The 26630-nt window shown below is 32.8% G+C and overlaps 1 protein-coding gene across 1 annotated transcript in view; it reads left to right on the plus strand.

The window, feature by feature from the left end:
* LOC131849907 (adipokinetic hormone/corazonin-related peptide receptor variant I-like) overlaps window positions 1–26630 on the plus strand; it is a 43176-nt gene that overhangs the window by 14484 nt on the left and 2062 nt on the right. Inside the window, exons 2-6 of the mRNA XM_059200037.1 lie at window positions 15774–15895; window positions 17294–17399; window positions 22658–22862; window positions 24013–24169; window positions 25333–25523. Coding sequence (XP_059056020.1) covers window positions 15774–15895; window positions 17294–17399; window positions 22658–22862; window positions 24013–24169; window positions 25333–25523 — 781 coding nt within the window. The remainder of the gene's footprint in view (window positions 1–15773; window positions 15896–17293; window positions 17400–22657; window positions 22863–24012; window positions 24170–25332; window positions 25524–26630) is intronic.

The following is a 26630-nucleotide window of genomic DNA, read 5'->3' on the forward strand; positions in this document are numbered from 1 at the left end:
GAAATGATCAGAAAATTTCATGTAATTTTCGGTTACGACAGACTCATGCTCTTTCTCTTTCACTTGATTCGTTCATTTACCAGTTGAATACTTCCAACTCGAGTTGCCAGAATTCAACTCGAGTTATCTCGAATATACCGCAACTCGAGTTAGTAACTCGAGTTGAGACATCTCTAATATATTACACATTATATTATACATACTCTAATCCATGGATCCCCAAAGGTACACCCTTTGGAGATCCATGGATTAGAGTATTCAATTCATATTGCTAAATAACAACAAAAACCATATTAAATTAAGAATTAATTAAGATTAATCAACCCATGCTTGCGCTTCTATCGAACGGAACGGAAACTTCCCTGCCGCTTGTTTTTGGTCTGTGTATTTTTTACTTGAATAATATAATTATTTAGGCCACTAAATTTCAGCCCAGGACCCACAAATTCACGATCCGCCTCTGTTGAAATTACAACAACGTATGTTGGATATGACAATATACTGTTACCTATATAAGTACAAAACGATTGGACTTTCCGTCCTTTAATAGTCACAAGTGGGGTAAAATATTTTGTCAACAAATCGAGAAAGGTTTCCAATAATTGTGTAAATAAATTTCCGAACTACAATAACAATATTATTGTGCGTAAACATCGACATGCGGTTGTATTGTATGACAAATCAATAAGATAGAATATATAGTACATCGGAATGAAACTGTAATAGTTTAATATACAAAATTTGGTTTTATTACAGCTTTATTTTTCCTTGTTTACGAACAAAATCATGTGCAACCTTCATTCTACCTCATTCAAAATTATATTTTTCTAGTTAATTTCTTGTAAACTGTATTAAAAGTGCGAATACGAATCGAATCGATCGGTGCGAATCGAGTGGAATGAGTAGTCATGTTCACTAAAATGTCCAAACATGTGGCGTCGTGGTGGGCCGGGTCATTGGGCTCCCTAAAATATGGTCGAGTGCAGTGATGGCTGGCTCATCCGTCATACTCGTGAACGAGTGCTGCTTGTAGGGACTGGTCTGCTCTTATCACTACGACTGATTTAATCTTATTGTATATTTATATTTGACCCAAAAAGTTTGTGCTGGTTGGTGCTTTCACACGTTTCGACTTATAAATATAAACTTACAAGGATTATTTAAAAGAGCAACACACAAGTTTCTTGCTCGTTCTTCTTGTGATATGACAGCTTTCCGAACGAGTGGTAGATAAAAAACAAATTGTTATGACTATTCAAAAGTGCTTAAATTTAGTTTATTTGAATAAATGATTTTCTATTCTATTCTATTCTAAATATATTTTAAAAACTAGGACCCTTTTTGAGTCATGAGACAGCTTTCTGAACGAGTGGTAGATAAAAAACAAATTGTTATGACTATTCAAAAGTGCTTGAATTAAGTTTATTTGAATAAATTATTTTCTATTCTATTCTATTCTATTCTAAATATATTTTAAAAACTAGGACCCTTTTTAAAATGTAGCGGTAGAATCCTCTTTATTAAGTTATGTAGTCTTGTAGTAAGTCTTAAATCTTGAAAACGAAAACAATTTACACACTTATCTTCAGCATTTTTGAAATTAATTCATTCAGAACTGAAAAAACTTTGCTGTCCTTTAAACAAAGCAATTTCAATTTCAACGAGTGTTATTTATTTCGTTGAACTAGTAATGGATGTGAAAATACGATACGAAAAATCTGGAGGAAGAATAATGGAAACAAATGGCCGGAAGGAATTTACTTAACACAAGCGGATGCAGTAGTAATATATCTGAAGAGACATGTGGATCTGCACAAATTATTTAGTATCACATATAGACACATATTATTTTAACACACCAAATGTATATCTACATTATGATTAGAATGTTATGATTTTCTACAAAAATTAATTTACTAATGGAATAATAATAATAATCTCAGGACAAGTCACACAGCGCCATCTAGACCCAATTTAAGTTAGCTACAACTTATGTTATGGATACTAGATAACTAATAGAAATACATAGATATTTTTTTCGTTAATACATACATATTATACATGTAAAACACAAAGACCTATTTTAACATTCATCATTGTCATGAATACAAATGTTTGTGCCTTGCGAGGAATCGAACCCGCGACCAATGGAAGTAAAGCAGTGCGTTAAACCGCTAGACTACCGAGGCCGTCAAACAGGAATAACATGTGGGTCGTTGCCACTATCGTGAGAAAGTTGAGTTGAGAGCGCCACTGAGTTATGCCGCGCAGAAGGAAACGCCATATTTTCCACACTTTTCTAATGAATATGAGTATCTGTGGTTAGTCTATAGCATCCCATGCCATATCATCCATAGGTGGTGAGGCAAAACACTAGCGGGGAAAGAATACATTCGAGGGAACACTTGGTTTTTTTTCGGTCTACTCTAATTCTGTTGGCTGCAGCTGGCCTTTACAGCTTTACCGAACGATAGAGGCGAGTGCATATGGCACTCCAAACCCACGGAACGACCTATGAGGCGGCTGAAGGCCAACTTCCGCCTGACGGACACAACTTTAGTCTAAGGGCACTGCTAGGGGTTCGAACCTCGGCTGAGACCGTCGTAATTTCGATCGCCGTTTGAATTGGACGGGGGATTGCGAAGCCACGTATTGGAAGCCTTATATGTAGTTTGAGAGGATTTTGTTGACTATTAGGTAACGAGACTACGACCAGTCAACACTAGCCTAGAATAAAACAGTATAATACAAATCCGATAAGTAATGAAATGGACTTCCTCAAAATAACACCCAATTCGATGAAATATTGTTTTTTTTTAAATTTTCGAATAAATCTAATCGTTTTGGCTGCAGCTAGCTTTGAAAACTTCACCGAACCATAGGGGGCGAGTAGAAATGGCACTTCAAAGCCGCGGAAGGACTTATGGAACACATAGTCATTTTAATGATAACATAACCAGACGAATATGCGGATAAAATGATAACGACCTGAAATCAATATTGAAACATTTGTTACGAGTGAAAATTGTATGATATAAAATGATTGGAAAATTTCATGTCATTGTCGGTTCGACGAAAGACTCATGCTGTCGCTCTTTCACTTGATTCGTTCATTTACCAGTAGAATTCTTCCAACTCGAGTTGGTAGAATTCAACTCGAGTTAACTCGAATTCACCGCAACTCGAGTTGACACATCTCTAAGTACATCCTCGGGGATCCGTGGATAAGAGTATTCAATTCACATTGCTAAATAACAACAAAAACCATATTAAATTACATTTGCTGCTATAATCCACTGAATATCTCCATCATACGAGTATTCTCTTAAATTGTCCAGCATCCAGTGATTTGATATATTGAGTACTAGATGTACCCGCGACTTCGTCCTCGTAAATTGTCGATATTTCCATATAACCTTTCATCTACCCTTTCAACCTCTTACAACCCTTTTTTCGGATTAAAAAGTAGCCTATGTCCTTTCTCAGATTCTGAACTATATGTGTACCAAATTTCATTTAAATCGGTTCAGTAGTTTTGGCGTGAAAGTGAGACAGACAGACAGAATTACTTTCGCATTTATAATATTAGTAAGGAAGTAAAGATGTACGTGATGGATTCAGCTATTGTAAATTGTAGCGTATATACTCGCTGACCTAAAACAACAGTACGTAAACATACCAGAGTAGATCCGATCTCGTCCATATTCATAAGTTATCTCATCCATACCTAATACATGCCGACTTACCGTCAAACTATGGCGGAAGTTCGAACCCTGTGACATCGTTTGGCTATTCTATTATAGCTATTCGAAAGATAGAGTGTTCGGCGTCCATACACTAGTACCATTTTATGTTATCTGTGCTAGTACCTAGTAAGATGCTTGATAATCTTTAATACAGGATAACGGGGTTGATAGAGAAATAATGATCTGTTTATCTATACATATAAATATAATTGGAGTGTCTGTTTGTAATATTGAAATAACCGTTTTTTACTACATGCATATGAATATAAATACGGTACATACACTAAAATAACATTTTTTACAATTTTTGTCTGTCTGTCTGTTTATCTGTTTGTTCCGGCTAATCTCTGAAATGGCTGATTTTGGCGGAACTTTTTTTGGCAGGTAGATTATGTAACAAGGGGTAACTTAGGCTACTTTTATTTTAGAAAAATTAAATTTAATTCCACGCGGACGGTGTCAGCTAGTATTATAAGAAGTACGCAATAAAAAAATTATAGATTGATTGTACATTCTTCTTGTGATAAGTCTGTGTTAAATACCCCACGATTTATATATTGATAAATAACAATAATAACAGTTTATTATACTAATATAGCTGTATAGGATGTTCCTTAGTGTTATGCACATCTATATAAAAAGTAAAAATAATAAAAAAAGTAATTTGGCGCCAAAATTTAAAAACAAAAATTTTAAAACACATAAAAAATTTAAAGCTACAAAATAAAGACATTGTAGAATAGAATAGATAATCATTTATTCAAATAAACTTACATTGAAGCACTTTTGAATAGTCATCACATTTTTTTTAATCTACCGCTCATTCGGAAAGCTGTCTCATCACAAGAAGAACGAGAAAGAAACTTGTGTATTGCTCTTTTAAATAATTTTATTCTTACTTTACAATTTAAGTTTAAGTGTGTGAATACAAACGACAGATTGTATGTTTAGTGTTATTATAGAAGATTCCAGAAATAGTCTATGTTCCGAATGTGTGGCAAAATAAAAAAAATATGACTATTCAATAGAGCTGATATTAAGTTCATTTCACTAAAGATTATTTCCATTTCTATTTCTTTAAGTTAGTGTACAGGTTACTCAGAAATGTCTAGCTACCTAAATTTATGAAAGGGACTATGATAAATTGATTCTTATTTGCCCGTTTATTGACCAGTGAGGGAATATAAATAGCTGTACAAAAATGTGGGACGTGGACATATTTCCTTTCATCTCCAAATATTTTATAAAAACCTTCTAGTATGTAGACTTAGTAGGTAACTACCTCAATTGATATTTTCCGTAGATATTCCTGGCATTTATTATGTAATGACGAATTTTGTTATGTAGCTAGCAAAAGTGACTTACTCTCCAATGGCCGCAGGTTCGATTCCCAATCTCACAAATAACATGGGGAACGTAGTCAAACATGTTCAATTCATGATAGGGGCTTACATTGTATTATATAATAATAATAATAACTCCAGGACAATTCACACAGTGCGATCCAATTCCAAGTTAAGCAGAGCTTGAGATAAATAAAAAATTAAATTTATACCCCTGGACAATTAACACAACGATATGATATAAATACTTTGATATTTTTTTTAGAAAACACCCAAACCAGTACATATAATCATACTCATGAGTATAAATGTTTGTACTGAGCGGGGAATCGAACCTGCGTACATTGGAAGTAAAGCGGTGTGCTAAACCGTTAAACCACCGAGGCTGTAACAATATAGCAAAAAATAGAGTCTCGAAATATTTTAAACATGACTTAGCTTAGATTTTACGTGACTATCATGTTTCCCTCTCGGCAAAACGTAGGTATTATCCTCTGAAAGTGTTTTTCTGAATCCAAGTCTAGGAAATAATATATATAATAGGATTTCTTCATAAAGCCGGTTTCAAGTTACAGGAACGAAATATAATTCCTTTTGTACTTTTAATATTCAAGCCTTGAACTGAAAATACGGTATTTGAATACTTATCAACGTAAAAAGAGGATAATTAAGCCTCCGATACATAATGATATTTTACAATTGGATGTTTATAATTACAATTGAAAAAAAATCTGAGTTTTAAATTAACAGACTTTTAATAAAAAACATAATTGTGAATACTTCATTACATAGTATAAAATAAAATCGCTGTCGCTGCCTGTCCCTATATATGCTTCAATCTTTAATACTACGCAACGGATTTTGAAGCGGTTTTTTTAATAGATAGAGTGATTCTAGAGGAAGGTTTATATGTATAATACATGTACACTCGTGCGAAGCCGGGGCGAGTAGCTAGTATCTATATATTAATACGTGAAGTAAAACTTTGTACCCTTTTTTTACGAAAATTGCGTCAGAGGAGCATGGAATTTCGCACACTTATAGTTTATATAGAGAAGGGGTGCAGAATGCAATTTTTTTATATTATCTATATATAATACATTAAATCAATATAATAAAACATTACACACACTACCTTGTATGTGATGTTCATAATCGTAAATAATGTAGAATGTAGTCCTTACTAATATTCATTTATTCATTCATTCATTAATTCTGGACCCTGAGAAAGAACATAGGCTAGGTTTAATGGGAAAAAAGAGTTGTAAGGAATTGAAAAAGGAGAGAAAAGTATTGTCATTTTTAAAGATTGAAAATTATTTTCTAGGCATTTGATTGAATATCAATAAAGAAACGGTTTAAGGGGTTGAGAAGGGAGATCAAGGGTTGTATGGAAGTATCGTCATTTTTAAAGATAGAAACTTATATTTTAGGCTGTTGATTAAATATAAATGAATATGACATTCAAAGTTTGTAAAAATGTTACCCTTAAGAGGATAAAATAAAATGGGGGATGAAAGTTTGTTCGTAATATCGTCATTTTTGAAGCTAGAGCGATGAAACTTTTTTCTATGGCGTCGTATAATTAGCTAAGGTATACTGAGTTTGTATGCCTCTATATAATATATTATATAGAAGCATACGGACCAAACTCTGTCATAGTTACGAATGAAAAGTTTAGAATAAAGTTTAGCGCGCCGTGCATCGGCATATGGGAGATGCACAATGTTCATTCTGCCGGAATCTGCCGTAATGCATTCTCTCAAAAGTTAATCCACCATAATATAATACTAGTGTAGTGCAGCGAATTCCACACATTGTTTAGTGTAATAGAATAGAAAATTATTTGTTCAAATATACTTAATTTAAGCACTTTTGAATAGTCATACTTATCATTCTTTTAATATTATTATTTTAAGAATCTATATATAAAAATAAAAATTACAAAAATATATTCCGTTAAGAAGAATATAAACAGGGTGCTTTCTATGTATATTGTGTACTTATTTAAAATTAAAAAAATGTATCTATGTAATTATACCAGTAACAAATTTTCTTTGAAAGTATTAATAATAAATTCTTTGTTCGTCCTAGTATCATTACTGTATTATACATAATATATTAATTATAATAAATATATATATATAATAAGACAATTTTTTTTTTTTAAAAAAACCCTTCGGCTATAGAATTCATAATTCTTGTTATCTTTGTCTTGTCATAGTTGTTGCTAAATAATATTTAATATAAAAAACATGACTTTTCTACAATCTTATTATATTTATTTGTTTATCGCTTTATTTTACCTTATAAACCAAACAAAAAACATGATTGAAAACTTTCTAACTTCTTCTAACTTATTTAAAAGAATATATTCTTCTGCTTGTATAATTACTTTTTGTACAATTACTTTAATTTCAATTTGACAGCCTCGGTGGTCTAATGGTATAACATACCGCTTTACTAATCGATCGTCGCGGGTTCAATTCCTCTCACAGTACAAACATTTGTATTCATGAGTATGACTGTTTGTATCGGTCTGGGTGCTTTTTATTTATAATATGAATTTATTTACAAAAATAAAATGTATCCATGTAGTTATTCAGATTTCTATTACCTATAACACAAGTTGTACTTAGCTTGGGCCTAGATGGCGCTGTGTGAATTGTCCTGAGATATTATTATTACATATATTGTATATATTTTTTTCTCTTTATTTTGACACATACAGTCATTAAAAAAAAGTTATATATAATACAATACTAGCTTTAGCCCGCGGCTTCGCGGGCTAAAGCTAATCGCGTTAATTTATCCCTTTAAGGGTGGAATTTATAATAAATCCTTTCTTAGGAGATGCCTACGTCATAGTAGCTTTATGCATGCAAAGTCTTAGCCCGATCGGTTTAAAATTGACAAAGTTTCATATAAACTTTCATCCCCTATTTTATCCATTTGGGGGTAGAATTAATCAAAATCCTTTCTTAGCGGATGCCTACGTCATAACATCTTCCTGCATGCCAAATTTCAGCCCGATACGTCCAGTGGTTTGGGCCGTGCGTTGATAGATCACTACGTCAGTCACCTTTGAGTTATATATATTTAGATTAATTAAAAACAAGACATTGATTGTCGAAAATTAGTTTAACAATAGTATTAACTAAAAAGAATCACTTCGTTGACATTTAATAATAAGCTAAATATGACAATTAGAGATAAACACTGATTTTTGTAAGTTAGGTTAAATTTTATTGTAATATGTATTATTTGTCCATTGTCAGTAGTTATACTTCTTTTCTTTCATTTTATACCGTCACATACCGTTATTGAAAAATCAATCTTACGTCTTAAAGTCTTAGGCATGAATTTTATAAGAATAGACATGACAAAATTTCCGATTCATTTTTGCCTTTAAGGCATGAAGCTTTAAAAGGCTTTATGTAGCCAGAGTCTACATATTTTACTATGTAAAATAAAACAGAGTAAAATGGTATAGTCTTTGACGTTGCTATAAATATTTCCGCGGGATTTTCACGGAGGGGAAGAACAATAACAAAATACGGGTTTGTACCGTCCACAGACGGTACGATTTGGAATGTATTTTTTTTATAGATTTAGGCTAGCATTTGCTGTTTAGATTACTGGCGTTGCGACCTAAGTTGATCTATTGTGCTCGCCCTGTTTCAGAGATCGCTACCAAAATCCGATAGGAACAAGAAATGAACAAAAAGCTGGCTTATAAAAAAATAAATTCTGTTGTATTTCTTGCCAGTTCTTCTCAATTGAATCTATGAATCTATACTGGACGGTAAGGGGAAAATATTAATACAATAAACTTGACGTTCATAAGCGGCTAAAAAATTTACATAAATAAATGATTTTTTATTTCATTTGATGGTTTTTATCACCTCAAGATAGAGATTATACTTTCCAAAGGAGATATTTTGTTAATGCACGAGTGGGCTACATACAATATACGACATGTAGTGGCGTTTTATTCAATTTGGCAAAATATGTAATTCTTTTTTATTTAGTTTATGTTGTTTATTTACTGTCTCATCTGATAAATTTGGGCGATCTGTTTGTTGGGTGATTGCGCAATGAACTATATTATAATTAGTATCTATAATACGAATCTATGTGTATCATTGCCTTGTTTTCATCCCATTATTTAGGATCAGAGCAATATGTCAACTTCTTTCACTGATCCTATCGGATATCTTAGCTTATTCTACTTTCAAGAATATTATCTTTCACGCTGTCTTTTTTCCTCCTTTATTCATTCATTATTATCGGAGAAGTAAGAGAGAAATATAAAATAATAAATACATACAAATACACACATACTATAACACATTTAACAGTACATTTTTTACTTAACTTGGGTCTAGCTGGCGCTGTGTGAATTACCAAGCTGTGTGAAGACCCAAGGTATACTAGCTAAAACTTGTGTTATGGGTACTAGATAACTGATACAAATACATACATACATAGAAAACATCCAGACCGACACAAACAATCATACTCATGAATACAAATGTTTGTGTCGTGCGAGGAATCGAACCCGCGACCGTCGGAAGTAAGGCGGTGTGTTAAACCGCTAGACCACCGAGTCCATCAATTTATATTCATAAAGTGGAAATAAGACGATTCGGCACGACAAATCGGGCGGAAAATCGTACCGTGCGAAAATCCTTTACTGTTTGCTATAAGACCTATACAGCTTAGAGACAAGGCGGTAATCCAGCGGGATTTGTCCCCGATTTAATAGAAATTTAAACAATTATTATCTTTACAAGTGAACACTTGTTTTCTTTCACAGGATTTTGAAATGATAATCAATAATAACAACAGAAACTTAGTTGGGGTAATTGCATATGTAAATTTCGCTCAGAATATTTTTAGTTTTTGATTTTTCAGACTTCTCTAATGCTATCGCCCGCAGCTGGCCTTTACAGCTTTACCGGACGTTAGGGGGCGAGTGCAGATGGCACTCCAAACCCGCGGAAGGACTTATGGAGCGGCTGAAAGCCAACTCCCGCCTGATGGATACGACTTTAGTCTGAGGACACCGCTAGGGGCTCGAACCTCAGCTCAGGCTGTCGTAATTTCGTAATTGGACGGGGGATCGATTGGAGGGAAAACTGTTTTTTTAAGTGTGAGGAAATAAGTACAAATATAATATAGACAGGGCAGTCGTGGTCCAAAAAAGAGCGACTTGTTGTCGCTCTTTTTCTTTCGAATTAAGCAACAGGAATCCTGTCGTGATTATTTTGGAATATTCGGCATTCTTACTGTGCCATCTCTCTATATTCTGGTAACATTGACACAGTTCACTATACATATACATGAATATGATACTGATGAGGCGAGACAAACTTGAGAAAGAAGGAGACAACATTTTGTGAATCAGCTCTCACCTATACTGGAGGTAAAGCATACTATACATTACCAGTCCGTACAACCGTATATTAAGTTGTCTATGGATTTAAAAAGTTATATAAGGACGAATGTAATCACAAATTAAAGCATTTTCTATTAAATAAGTGTTATAAAGTTTGTTATATTTAACACAAATAAAGCTATTTTTATTAAATAAGTGTTATTATAATTATTTATTTTTTATATTAAATTATATTTATTTTAATTAAAATAAATATGTGCCCTACATTTGTAATAAATCTGTCAACACTTGAGACCCTTCCATTAATACCTGTCCAGCTAACATAGATTTAAGTTCAGTGTAAAGTCAGTCTACGTCCCGGCTCCACGTCGAACGTACGCGTTACTAATAAGCAATGTAGTACACTGTCGAATAAACTTAGTAATGTATAATAAATAGTATAATTATTTAACCTGTATACTCTAGGTAGTGACCTAGATACTACAATAAACAGTATATTATGTAGCGACACCTCATCACCTCATATATAACGCTTCAATGATGAAGTGATAACCACCGCGCTACGTACCTAAGTATGAACATATTAACAGCTAGGTTTTGTAAAAAGTTTGTTTATTATTATTTGTAATTCTTAATTGTACATATTATAAACAGAATAATACATATATCTTAAACAATAAATGTTACAATGGCGTTTGTCCAAACAAAGTTGTCTGGGTGGGTTCATATCATTTCACCTACTCCAGTAACTTGATTTGTTGTTGTGCTTCGTTTGTATGTTGAGAAGTGGCAGTGAAATCACAGCATATGAGGTATGACATCGTAGTCCTCCGTATGAGGGTTATCACGGGCGTCACACATGATAGCGTGATGTCCGTGATGTTAAAGTACATACACAAAGATTACCACTTACCATACAACTTATTTACCATACTAATTAAATAAAAAAAATTAATTCCAGAGTTTGCATTATCTCTTGCATTAATTTGGTTTATTAACAATGATTAATTAATAACAGTAGATCAAAGACTCAGTTATAGACATTAAAAAGTGTGTCAATTTGTCACAGTTTTTTTTATGTCGAACTCATTACTGTTATATCTGAGACGTGATAGTAAACCACTCGGTCGGGATGGCTCAAATTATAAAACTATTATACACCAATTTCAATAATAAAAAAGTCTTTATTCTATAAAGCTATTAGATTATTCGAGAAAAAACATCCGAGTAACTGGGAACATGAACCGCAAAATGAAATGAGAAAAATGTCAGCTTATCTTCATTGTGAGAGATTAGGTAAAACAAATAAAATTATGTAAGAAATTCTTGTTTAGACAAGGTTTTGTACATTTTAGCATACGTATATTGCAGAGGTTCTCAAACTGTATTTATATTGCGATTCACTTATTATGTACTAACGACCCGTCCCGGATGCACGGATGCATTACAAATCTTTGATCTTCTCGGCTTGTTCTATACTAAAACACGTATGTATTTAAATATATATAACTCAAAGGTGACTGACATAGTGATCTATCAACGCACAGCCCAAACCACTGGACGGATTGGGCTGAAATTTGGCATGCAGGTAGATATTATGATAGAGGTAGATCATCATCATCATTGCCTTGCCTTTATCCCATTATTTGGGGTCGGCGCAGTATGTCATTCTCTTCCACTGCTCTCTATCGGTCGTCATATCTAAACATACTCTTCTTTTATTCATATCATCTTTCACACAATCTATCCATCTTTTCTTAGGGCGTCCCCTCTCTTTACATTAGGATTAGGTAGATATTAGGATTCCATCGCAGGAATCCTAAACTACTAGGCCTGAATCTATTTTAATGAAATTTTGCACACTGTATGCAGTTTAAAATAATTTGAGAGATAAAATAGTTCAGATAGGCTATATTTATTACTAGAATTAGGGATTCCTAATAAAATTAAATTGTTAACATCTTACTGCTTACCTACATCCGACCCTATGTATGCTTAAATCTTTAAAACTACGTAACGGATTTTTTAATAGATAGAGTGATGAGTGATTCTAGAGGAAGGTTTATATGTATAATACATGTACACCCAGGTGAAGCAAATAAAGTATTTTTTTTATGTTTCTTTTCTATTCTCTTCTTTTATCTAGTTTAAAGGTATCTTCCCGTACATTTGGCAAAGGCCCGTATGAGTGAGTATTACCTTCATAGAGGTTGCGCTATGTGAAGATTTTATTATTATGGATGTCAGAAATTTTCTTGTAATGTGAGATATTCTGTATTGTAGCTTTTTATAATAGATATGTTTTATTATTATTATTATTGTTCTCTCATTTTCACAACTTTCGCTGCTTTTATATTATTTTTATTATGTTATTATTATGCTTCATTTTAACAGCGTTTGCTATTTTTTTACGATTATTATCATTATTAAGAAAATCTTCACCCGCGCAAAGTTGAGACGTGCCGTTAATTTCATTACATTGCATATATGCATAATATATATTTTTTATTTCATTAACCAAGATGTTTTACAAAATTTTTTACATATCCTTCCTTCATAATTTAAGAGCTACGCTCTTGTCGGTGGAGCTCTTGCCACTTTCCGCGATTTACATATCAACAATCACATATTCTTATTTATATATTTCCTTAAGCCGGGGCTGGGATCTCCTTGTAAGCATAATTAAATACTTGTGATAGGAGATAATAAAATATATATAAATAAAACTAGAATAAACAGTATTACAAACTATTAATTGTCTTTCCGCTATATCAAAACCAAAGCAATATAACCGGTCCGTATTTATAATTCCTTCAGCTTCACAGCCTCCCGTCCACAAACAACAAAACTTATTCGTCTCCCTTTTAATAATATCTCATTACTTTCGAATACTTTCGCGGATTGTTTTCATCTTTTGTTCTTTACAACTTGTTTTTGTAGCCCGCAAACAATTTCAAGTAATTTTTCGCAACGGAAATTGTAATTATAATAATTTATTGAATGTCTTTGATTGCGGACGCTTTAATGGCTTCAGGCGTTTAATGCCGTTGTTTACATTATCGAGATGCTACAGTTATAACAGCTTCATTATTTATTCTATTCAATTCAAAATATCTTTATTAATGTTGGTATATTAAAGATTCTTATGATATATTAAACCTACCGTCAGTTTCGTATTTATTATTTGACTAATTAATGCTAGTTAATTGACTATTAATGTAGTATTAGTATGGACTTAAAAATGTAAAGTAATAACTAAGTTATTTAAAAGAGCAACACGCAAGTTTCTTGTCCGTTTTCTTGTTATGAGTTTTAGAAATGAGCGGTATATAAAAAAAATTTGTATGACCTTTAAAAAGTGCTTTGATAAAGAATTTTCTGTTCTATTCTGACTACCCGGGATTATAATCGTGACATTACATGCTTATAAATCAAAAGTATCATTATAAGTAAAATATAATTTACTTTTGTTCAATTCCCCTGCCATTTCAGGTGTTTGTGGGCGGTGCTCACTTATCATCAAGTATGCCCTAGGCTCTTTGACCCTATGCTATAATCTCATTTTAAATATATATTTTAAGTATAGAAGCCAACAGAATATCAACGTTGCAGATAATACCTTTATACTTAGTTGATTGCCTCTTCACCTTTGCGATCCATAAAGCTCCATTTCTTTTATTTGTACTGATTTTTCTGCCTCAAATATCCTATGCCACTACATACACATCCTATCTGGTTATATTCCACTCATGCGTAAACGAAATATCTCTTTTGAAAAGTATACACTCTATCATGAGGAGATAAAAACCATCGCTCCTAAGAATATCCTTCAATTCTTGTCTAGATTATCTAGATAGCGAACTCTGACAAAGGGCGAGCACAATAGATCTATGTAGGTCACAGTGCTACACGTCCAAGCCCAAACCTCCCCATAAAAAAAACAATGTATAATAGTGAAAAAATATGTTTGTTTATTTATACTTCATTTGTTGATTCTTTTGCGCACAAAATTGTAGACATCGTACGTAATGCCTGATGGTATTGTCTACCCATTAACCGTCTATCTATCTCTATCTATGTTATCTTACAAGTAAAATAAATTACATAGTAAACACGGAAATTCAGTAATCCATTGCGTACGTCGTGTAAATCCGCTAAATGCCAGAAAAGGCCTGAGACGGACCAACCTTTCAATTAATTTATTTGCAATTTATATAGGTATGCTTAGATGTATGATGTTACTGATGTGTTCATATGAAGCCTACTCTGTAAAATATTAAGATAGCTACTTATTTAAAAAGGTTTCCAAGAACTTACGTATATACGGTACATGTAATATTGTATTACAAAAAGATATTTCTTTTTATAATACATTTTATATGAGCATATTATACCTTCAAAACATTGTCTATTGGTAATATAAGCTGTTGTTTTGAAATTTGAATATATAATTTTTGTAATTTAAAATATCTAAAAATCATTATATCCATCATATTAAACATATTAAAGCAGTGAAATTCGAGTATTACAAAAACATTTTGTTTAAACCGCATAATATTTGATGTAACTATAGAAATAATTATATGTATATCGTAATTAAATCCTATTCATATAACACATATACATATATATATAAGACTAGCTGTCCCGGCAAACGTTGTTTTGCCTTAAAATAAAAAATAATAATTTAGGGGTGGACTACCCCTAACATTTAGGGGATGAAAAATAGATGTTGGCCGATTCTCAGACCTACTCAATACGCTCACAAAATTTCATGAGAATCGGTCAAGCCGTTTCGGAGGAGTATGGGAACGAAAACTGTGACACGAGAATTTTATATATAAGATATATATATATGTACATATATCCTCAAATTCAATCTAATTTAATTAATATTAGGACTATTTCTGTTATTTAAGCTGCATGCGTCTGCACGATTAAACTTTTTATCACTATCCCTACCTTTTATTTGTAAATATATTAAATTACAGCCGTTTCTATTAGCATATAGGTGTTGTTCTATACATATTTTATATGTATATAGGTAAAAAATATATTTAAGTACTAGCTAACCCGCGTAACTCTGTCTCCATCACACTTACTTGACATTTATTATTATAATTCACCAATTTAGATATTAAATTGTAGTCTATGTGTTATTCTGATGTTTCATCAAAATCCGTTCAGTAGTTTTTCCGTGAACGAGTAACAAACATCCGTCTATAGTCACAAACTTTTAGATTTAAAATATTAGTAAAGCTTTTTTATTTGTTTTGTTCGCAGATCGCGTGGAAGTATACAAATGCGTGGCTGGTTGGTAATTCCCTCTGCAAATTGCTGTTAGTGTTAAGGGCGTTTGGCCTTTATTTATCTTCCAACGTGCTCGTTTGTATATCTGTTGATAGGTAAGTCCTTAATTCTTACTATTTATACATATAATCTTCTATAATATAAAGAGGAATCGTGTTGGTAGGCGCAAATCTTGGAAACTTCTGAATCGATTTGACTAATTAATTTTTAAGAATATTCCTTGAATTACAACGATGGTTTTACAAAGAGATTTTTTTTTAATTGCCTAAAACAGTCTCTAGAGAACGGTTTTCTGTAATCCCATACAAACAATTTGTAATGATACTTAAAAGTCAATTTGCTAAACACTAAAACATTAAAGAATCGACTTGTACAGGACTCCCTACATTCGGGTCGCTGGCTGGCACGACATTCCTTATTTTAAAATATTTATATTTTTATATGAATATTTAGTTGCTATGGTTTTGTTATTCCTTATTGCTCTTGCCTTCTGATATCATACATAGTTTTCTTAGAACATATATTTTTATAATATATCTTATATATAAAATTCTCGTGTCACAATGTTAGTTACCATATGCCTCCCAAACGACTTGATCGATTTTTATGAAATTTGATATGCATGTTCAGTAGGTCTGAGAATCGGCTACAATCTATTTTCCATACCCCTAAGTGGTAAGGAATATCCATACCAAATTTTTTTTTTATTTTTTTGACATATTTTTTTATTTTAATTTTATTTTTTATTTAGGATTGAAAAATACATACAACCCTATATTTTCACCCGTCTAGCATGAACCCCAATTTTTTTATTGATTTTAATTTACGTTTACATACGTTGTTTTGCCATAAAACAACGTTTGCCGGGACAGCTAGTACTATACATTCATATTGCGCCTTCAATTAACACCATTCGTTGGCTGCACCGACCCCAGTGCCATACACACATTCCCACACACTACTGTTAAGCGTTACGAAGTTCGCCGGGTCAGCTACTTATATAATAACTATAAAGTAAACGTGTACAAAACGCTGCTGTATTTACTAAGCAATTTTATTTTTGCAAGAATATTGTCAAGGCTGTACTAAATATTAGTTCAATAAACATTATTATTATTATTATTATTAAAAAAAAAACTAGCTACTGGCCCCAACTTCGCACGGGTATACATGTATTATATATAAACATTCCTCTTGAATCACTCTACCTATTAAAAAAACCGCTTTAAAATCTGTTGCGTAGTTTTAAAGATTTAAGCATACATAGGGACAGGCAGCGACATTTACTTTGTTTTATACTATGTAACTAGCTACTCGCCCCGGCTTTGCTCGGGTGTACGTGTATTATACATATAAACCTTCCTCTTGAATCACTCTATCTATTAAAAAAACCGCTTCCAAATCCGTTGCGAAGTTCTAACGATTTAAGCATACATAGGGACAGACAGCGACAGCGACTTTGTTTTATACTATGTAGTTATGGTATTTCGCAGGTTCTTCGCGGTGCTGTATCCCCTGAGGCTGCCGGTGGCCAGGCGACGCAGTAAACAGATGCTGTACTGCGCATGGGCAGTTGCGTTGGCATGTAGTTTACCACAGGTAAAATAATAGCATTTTTTTTTACGTAACTGAATTATATTGCCATGTAGCTGGTTGTTTTTTATGTAACTGGATATTCAAACAGTTTGACGGCCCACCTGATGGGAAGTGATCACCGACAATCGAAGACAGCTAAAAAAAAATAGGTCAGGAATGAAAAAAATTAGGACAGCTCCACGAACGCGTCGTCATGTAAGAAGTGTGAATAACTTATGTGCGTACATCATGTGGGGTACACTATATAAGTTTTTTTTTATAATAATAGTAATAATAATAATCTCAGGACATGTCACATAGCGCCATCTAGTCCCAAGTTAACTAAAGCTTGTGTTATGGGTACTAGATAACTGATACAAATATATAGATTTTTTTTCGTTTACCTAGACCGATATAAACAATCATACTCCTGAATATAAATGTTTGTGCCGTGCGAGGAATCAAACCCGCGACCATCGGAAGTAAGTGTGTTAAACCACTAAACCACCGAGGCCGTCGAATAATCGTAATAATACTTCTATTGACATTGAAAAAAAAACTACAACTCTCAAATAGTTCAAATAAAAACTCAGTACTTATCGATTTTCATTTGTAACAATTGAGAATTTTTACAGCTGTCAACCCTGAGATTTTAATAATCTGTAGTGTTGGGCGGGAAAATACTAAATGCAATAGTTTATTTTTTAAATTCACTGTCCTTTGTTCCACAAAGGTTTTGTTTTATTCTCTTTTGTATCTTTACATAGTCTATACATATAAATAAAATTGGAGTGTCTGTTTGTAATATTGAAATAACCGTTGTTTACTACATGCATATGAATATAAATACGGTACATACACCAAAATATCATTTTTTACAATTTTTGTCTGTCTGTCTGTCTGTTTGTTCCGGCTAATCTCTGAAATGGCTAGACCGATTTTGACGGGACTTTTATTGGCAGGTAGCTGATGTAATAAGGAGTAACTTAGGCTACTTTTATTTTATTAATATTCTTTTATTTTAGAAAAATAAAGTTAAATTCCACGCGGACGAAGTCGCGGGAACAGCTAGTACAAATAAACTCGCCGTCACTGTCTGTACGCTTATAAATATCTTTTAAATTACGCAACGGATTTTAATGCAGTTTTCTGCAATAGATAGAGTGATTCAAGAGGAAGGTTTATATGTACAATACATTTGAAGGTTTACTTAATAATATATTTGACGTCTTCGGTGGTCTGGCGGTTTAGCACACTGCTTTACTTCTGATGGTAGTGGGTTCGATTCCTCGCTCGGTGCAAACATTTGTATTCATGAGTATGATTGTTTGTATCAGTGTATGTAGTGTAACAGTGTATGTGTTTTGCTATGTATATTATGTATGTATTTAGAAAAAAATATCTAACTGATATAAATAATTAATACAATCTCTACTTACCGTGGAACTAGATGTCTTTGTGTTAATTGTCCAGGGTTATTTATTTATTAATACATGCGTGTTATAGAATATAATAAGCCGAGAAATTCAAAAATTTATAATACACCCGCGCGACCCGGGGCGGGTCGCTAGTCTTTATATATAAAAATTACGTGTCCCGTTGTTTGTCCGCAATGGACTCCTAAACTACTAAACCGATTGCAAATTTATTTGCATTTTGTGTGCAATTTGATCCAACTTGAAAGATACGATAGCTTACATCTCAATTTATAGTCGCAATATTATTTTATTCAAGAACCTTATGTTAAGGTCTGCTGTTTGTAATATAAAAGGGTATTCAACAACTCAATGCTAAATATATTAAAAAAAATACACATTATTATATTAGAACCCTTTTATATTACAAACAGCAGACCTTAACATAAAGGTCTGTTGTTTGTAATATAAAAGGGTATTCAACAACTCAATGCTAAATATATTTAAAAATATACACATTATTATATTAGAACCCTTTTATATTACAAACAGCAGACCTTAACATAAAGGTCTGTTGTTTGTAATATAAAAGGGTATTCAACAACTCAATGCTAAATATATTAAAAAAAATACACATTATTATATTAGAACCCTTTTATATTACAAACAGCAGACCTTAACATAAAGGTCTGCTGTTTGTAATATAAAAGGGTATTCAACAACTCAATGCTAAATATATTAAAATACATAAAATCACACAAAAACCGTGTTTCTATTTTTATAAATGGATGATAATGGAATGGTGCACCCATCTATGTTAACAGCTAATTTATCACGACTTCGCGACGGTTTCCAGTGAAAACTGATTCCAGGGGAAACTTCGTGAAGGTCAACCTGTCATGGTACAGTGCTAGTAATGGGGTCATTTCTCCACATTACTAACAATTCCCTTCACGCTAGTTTATCCATTATCTATACATCTATATATATATAATATAATAATAATATATAATATAATATAAATAAAATTGAAGTATCTGTTTGTAATATTGAAATACCCGTTTTTTATTACCTGCATATGAATATAAACACCAAGTCCATAGCGACGTTTCTAGCCCAAATTTGTATCTCAGACACTGGTGTCCTCCTAAACACAAAATGTATCTTAAAAGTCATGCAAGTACCATACAATTTCTTTTAAATATTGAATGAAAAAACAAAACTAAAGTTGATTATTAAATATACATTTAAATTTATTCATAACTCATAATTGCAAGCGGCCAAAATGAAAGACGGCGGTAAAAATAAGTAGGAAACTGGACAGTGTGACAGACAGGTCTTTATTGTGTGTTAGGAGACAATTGAAATAAAAAAACCAATCAACAATTCAATCACAGTCTATTGAAGCATTTGGATTAAAGGAAGTTGTGATTGAACGGGACAGAAATAAATAAGAGTAGGTAAGAATTTAGGTATTTTTACAAGATATCAAATTATATAAGCGTATATTTCTATTTTTAACATTATACAATAGTATTGTTCTATAATTTATGTTCTAACTAGCTACTGTATACATGTATTATATATATAAACCTACCTCTTGTATCACTATATACTAAAAAAACCGCTTCAAAATCCGTTGCGTAGTTTTAAAGATTTAAGCATACATAGGGACGGACAGACAGCGACAGCGACTTTGTTTTATACTATGTAATGGTAAGTATATACTGAGTAATTTAAAAAAATCACTGATACTACTTATCTATATTTTATTATTCTGTTTTTAAATAAATAACACTTTTGTTGTCTAGTCTATAAACATAGTACTATTGTAAACATATACAACCATATTTTAGCTTACTATAAAATTGACGAATTCGTTAACGATAATAACGTTTTTATTGAAAAACTTTAAATCCATAGCACTTACAATATTATCTGATTATACTAATGAATGCGTAGCGATTTTGTATGTTGATTATCGCATGCCTCTTACTTGTTATACTGTAATTATTTATATAAAAAAACATCTATTAAAAAGAGCAACTCACAAGTTTCTTACTCATTCTTCTTGTGATGAATCTGAATTCCGAATGAGTGGTAGAATCATAATATGACGATTCAAAAGTGCTTGTAATGAGTTTATTTGAATAAAGATTATTTCTATTTCTATTTAAAAAGAATACGAACTGAGTTTCTTGTCAGTTCTTCTCACCTTGAAAGCATTCCGAACTAACGATATATTTGACATATCATAAGAATCTGTAATAAAGTGATACATGAATAAAGATATTTTGATTATGATTGGTTTATTTGACTTGTGAATAAAAAAAAATTCATTGTTTTTTCAATATTACCACACAGACAGGCAAAGGTTTCTGGACTACACAGCCGTTATAAAAATAAGTTGATAAAAAATCACAGTTTATGAATAGCAATAGAGAGCAGTCCCACAATCTCTCAGAATAAATCATATTCTTTTTATGAAACCATTAATTACAAATAATAAAACGATAAAAAGATGTACTAAAAATATTTCTCAGAAATCATGGAACCTATTGTATCTACCATTCTTTACTTTCTAGTATTTTGTGTTTTATGAAAACAAACAAAAAAAAATAACGAACAAATGGTTTTGATCCAACAAAACAATCTCGTTTAACATTGTTTTTATAATGAGAACGACTTCGCCTCCATTGCAAATCATAAATTCTTCGTACAAGTTATTTTCAGTTTAATTTTAGTTTTTTGTATTCCATTTTTATATAATTAAATAACATCGCTAAATTTAAAACTGTTTAACCATTCGTATTTCTGCAGACAATGTAAAAACAAAAACATATTTTGTATATTCTATATTGAACTTAAATACACTATTTCGGTATGTTCATTAGAAATAATGTTAACAAAGGAGGACTTATCTCTAAAGGTGATCTCTTCCAGTCAACCCAATACTGTGTGGCATAGAAAGTGTTGAGTAGATTAAAATGTGCAAATACCAATTTAGAAGAAAGAAAGAAGAAGAAAAATATATTATTAAAATATCATAAATAATTAAGACTAAACATACAAAATATATTGTCCAAAATACAAATCAAAAATAATTTATTCATGTAGGACATATTAGCCGCTTATGAACGTCAAATTTTTACGTTATCATTTTATTTTTTTCCTTACCGTCCAGTTCAGTATTTGTGTTGAGAAGAATTGGCAAGAAACTCAGTTGAGTTTTTTTTTAATCCAGTTTATTTACAATGGATATTTATATTGATGTCTATCTATGAAAATCAGATATATAAAAGATATATAGATATATTTAAGTACCAATGTATTTCAAACTTTTTTAAAAGTAGTATGTATATTACTGTTTAAAATTTAACAACAGATAAGTTAGTTTAGGTATTAAATGGCGCTGTTAGATAGGTTTATCATGATTATTATACACTACAGACCACTAGATAGATCAACAAACTTCTAATTATGTACAATATATTTTAATACAGCTTTTGATGAGCTATTATTGATCCTAGAAAACCTTCACTGACTGAAAATCTAAAACATCAACCAACAACGCTATTTATTTACATAGATATAATAAATAGGAACGAAACATTGGTTATCCGGCGGTGTGCTAAATATCTAGACCACCGAAGCAGTATACTAAATAACTGATATAAATATATTTTTTATACTTAAACATAATATACGTAGAAAATACTCAGACTGATACGAACAATGATACTTACGAATACAATTGTTTGCAACGTGCGAGGAATCGAACCCGCAAACATCGGTAGTAAAACATTAAGCTAGCTAAACCGCTAATCTACTGAGGTAAAGTAACAATGATATTATCTCCTCCAACAGAGCATAGTATTCAGAGTGAAGAGGCATCCAAGAGTGGCGGGGTTTGAGCAGTGCGTGTCGTTTGATGCGTTCAGCAGCTACCATCAGGAGGTGGCTTACAACGTGTTCTGCATCTGCGCGATGTACTTCGTGCCTCTCGTGGTCATCACAGTCTGTTACGTCTGCATATTCTGCGAGATACACCGCAGCAGTAAAGAACTTGATGGTGAGTTAATCAAATCAAAATATCTTTATTCATGTAGGTCTATTACAAACTCTTCATAGTCATCATCAGCCCACTGCAGTCCACTGCTGGACATAGGCCTCTCCTAAGGCGTGCCACTGGGCACGATCTTCAGCCATTCTCTTCCAATTACTACCTGCAACCCTCAATGTCGTCGCCCCACCCATCTGCGGGGTGTCCTACACTATGTTTGCCAATTCGCGATCTCCACTCATATAGACTCTTATGGTACGTGAAATCTACACTGTAACAGTGTCACGATTTGGAGTACTCAAAGCAGGATTTTTCCTGGTACCACCTTCTTGCATCACGTGTTGGGTGGTCTGACCCGATCGCCGTTGACGTAACAACTACATGAATATGTAGTTGTTACATGAAGATGTAATTGTTACGTTTACCGTCGACGAAGAACTAGTTTAAGAAACTACATATTTCTTCTCAAAGCCTCATGGTACAGGCATTTTTAATTTAGAGGTTCCACTACTTAATATATGTCTAGGATGACATCTGGAGCTTGTCTAAATATATATAACTCAAAGGTGACTGACGTAGTGATCTATCAATGCACAGCCCAAACCACTGGACGGATCGGGCTGAAATTTGGCATACAAGTAGATGTTATGACGTAGGCATCCGCTAAGAAAGGATTTTGATTAATTCTACCCCCAAAGGGATAAAATAGGGGATGAAAGTTTATATGAAACTTTGTCAATTTTAAACCGATCGGGTTGAGACTTTGCATGCATAAAGCTACTATGACGTAGGCATTCCCTAAGAAAGGATTTTGCTAAATTCCACCCCTAAATGGATAAATTATCGCGAGCGAAGCCGAGTTATATAGATAAACTATTTTGTTGAATACAAGATTCATTGCTTCATGTGCAGTTTGGTTAACTTATAGAATATATGCAAATGCGTATAACTGTATGGATGGATACGAATGTAATGGCTGTCTAGTAGAAAGTATTTGAATGACATTGCTTATGAATTATTATTCTTTAATTTGATTCAGAATTCTAGTACCCAGAACAAAAGCTCTACTTAGCTCGGGAATAGAAGTCCTGACATATTATTATTCATGCTAAACACGAAAGGTTAAAAAGTAATAATATGATTAAGATATTTCTTTCAGAAAAATGCGTTCATCGGAACGGCATAAGTCACGTGCGCCTGCGCCGTTCAGGGCGGAGAGTGTTGGAGCGCGCCCGGCGGCGGACGCTGCGTATGACGGTCACCATTGTTGCTGTTTTCGCACTCTGCTGGCTACCATACGCCACTATGGCCATGTGGTAAGAATATTATTAAATATTACTGTTATTTTATTTATTTATTTATTGAAATTTTATACTATAGTCGGGCTTAATGCTAATAGCATTCTCTACCTGCCAAACTTAAAGAGTGCAAAGATACTCGAAGGCGATATTATTGTGCCTACACTTGTAATATTTCTATCAACACTTGAGACCCTTCTATTAGTTTACGTCTCCACATTAAATAAATTTAAGTTCAGTGTAAAGTCAGTCTACGACCCTACTCCGCGTCGAATGTACGTATTACAAATATGCAATGTAGCACACTACCAAATAAACTTACTAATGTACAATAAATAGTACAATTATTTCACTTGTATACTCACTACCTAGATACTACAATATACAAATATATTATATAGCGACACCTCATTTTATCATACATATATAACGCTACAGTGGTGAGGAGATAACCACTGCGTTACTATATTAATATCTTTGTATATATCGCCACTTTACTAGCGATGGTAGCGGGTTTGATTCTTCGCACGGTACAAACATTTGTATTCATGAGTATGATTGTTGGTATTTATCTGAGTATATTTTACGTATAATATGTATGTATTTATAAAAATGCGCATAAATATATGTATTTCTATCAGTTGTCTAGTACTCATAACACAAACTCTAGCTAGCCTAATGGCCCGCCAACTACCAACTCTGTCAGAGCGTCCTGACATAGGTGGTAGTTGGCTGTTGACTGGAAGAGATCTCTTTCAGAGTTAAACCCACCCTTGCGCACATTTTTGTTTAATAATCGTAATTATTTTGTGTTACAAGTGCAATAAAGTATAGATTCTTCATGTTTACTTTTTTTTTATGATTTAAAACAATTCATCCTGATCATCTGGATGAATGGCGGTCTTCCACAGTACGGTTTTCTAGAAACTTTTTGCCTCGCACAACCACATTGTGGAATCACCTTCCAGCAATGGTATTTCCGAACCGATACGATATTGTAACCTTCAAGAAAAGAGCTTATTCCTTTTTAAAAGGCCGACAACGTACTTGCAATTCACCTGGTGTTGCTCATGGGCGGCGGTAATCACTTACCATCAGGTGAGCCGCATGCTCGTCTGTCCCCTGTGCTATAAAAAAAAATCTATTGATGAATAGCATAATTTATTTATCATCTTCAACAGGTATATGATAGACCGTGAGTCAGCAAGTCGCGTATCACCGCGTGTTCAAGATTTACTGTTCGCGATGGCAGTTTCTAACTCATGCATGAACCCGTTAGTCTATGGATCTTACACGCTGGACCTTCGCGGTGCTTTCAGGAGGCTACTGAAGAATACTTGCTGCAGGTCGACTGCTGCGTCGGATACCATTGGTTAGTTCATATACAGCAATAATTGTTTCTATTTTATTGCATGTTAGACTCTATTTTTCGCATTTAACTTCTCAGTATCTACCTCTACATGGACTTTCTTTCACGCGCGAATAGGCTTCACTTTTTTTTTAGGATTACTATAATGCTGTCGGCCGTAGCTGGCCTTTACAGCTTCACCGGACGATAGGGGACGAGTGGAGACGGCACTCCAAATCTGCGGAAGGACTTATGGAGCGGCTGAAGGCCAACGCCTACGAAGCCTGTTGCGAGTGAATGATACATTTATTTATTTATTTATTCATCCAAAACAATACAAATTGTGTAGGATAACATAATTGCAACATTACAGTAAATTTTTGTCAACAACATAATAGCAACTTAATTATTAAATCTAGGTATGTCAGCTAGCATAGTGCAGTAGGTCCTCATAAGTCTATGTCCATCATTATAATAGTCATCTACAGAATAGTAACATTATTCAATAAATATGACCTCAATCTGGTGTTAAACAATGTGAAACTATATACAGTTTTTAGATGTATTGGTAAATTATTAAACAATTTTACAGATTGACATTTACATATGAGATACAATGCTGTTGGTTAAGACGATGTATATTAAAGATGATAAAAGACTGGCAGTATGTACATAAAAATATTGATCTTATATACTAAATGACAATAGGAAAATGTAAGGTGGGGTGACACAGTTTAGACACGGCAGTGCTTGGTACACAATATTGGATTTGTCTTACTAGTCCTTATTAAATGCAATTATTATTAATAGTTAATTGTGTCCTATAGCATATTCGGTACTTACAACAAAATTTGATTAATTTTTGACTGTCTTTTTGTTCTTGCTCATCTTTGAAACGGCTGGACGGATTTTGATGGGAGTTTCACTCGTAGATAGCTAATGTTATAATGAATAATTTAGAGTTACTTACTTTCAATAAAAAAATGTATTAAGTCGGTATCATATGTAATAATATTTTTATATCTATTTTAATTATTATACTTCAAGTTGTATAACACTGTATTATTACATATTATTTATATATATATATACATTTGAACGTAATTCGTATAACCTAAACGTAATTCAAAT

This window comes from Achroia grisella, unplaced genomic scaffold, assembly GCF_030625045.1.
Source record: "Achroia grisella isolate CSIRO2021 unplaced genomic scaffold, CSIRO_AGI_Agris_v1 utg6602, whole genome shotgun sequence".
Classification (NCBI taxonomy): domain Eukaryota; kingdom Metazoa; phylum Arthropoda; class Insecta; order Lepidoptera; family Pyralidae; genus Achroia; species Achroia grisella.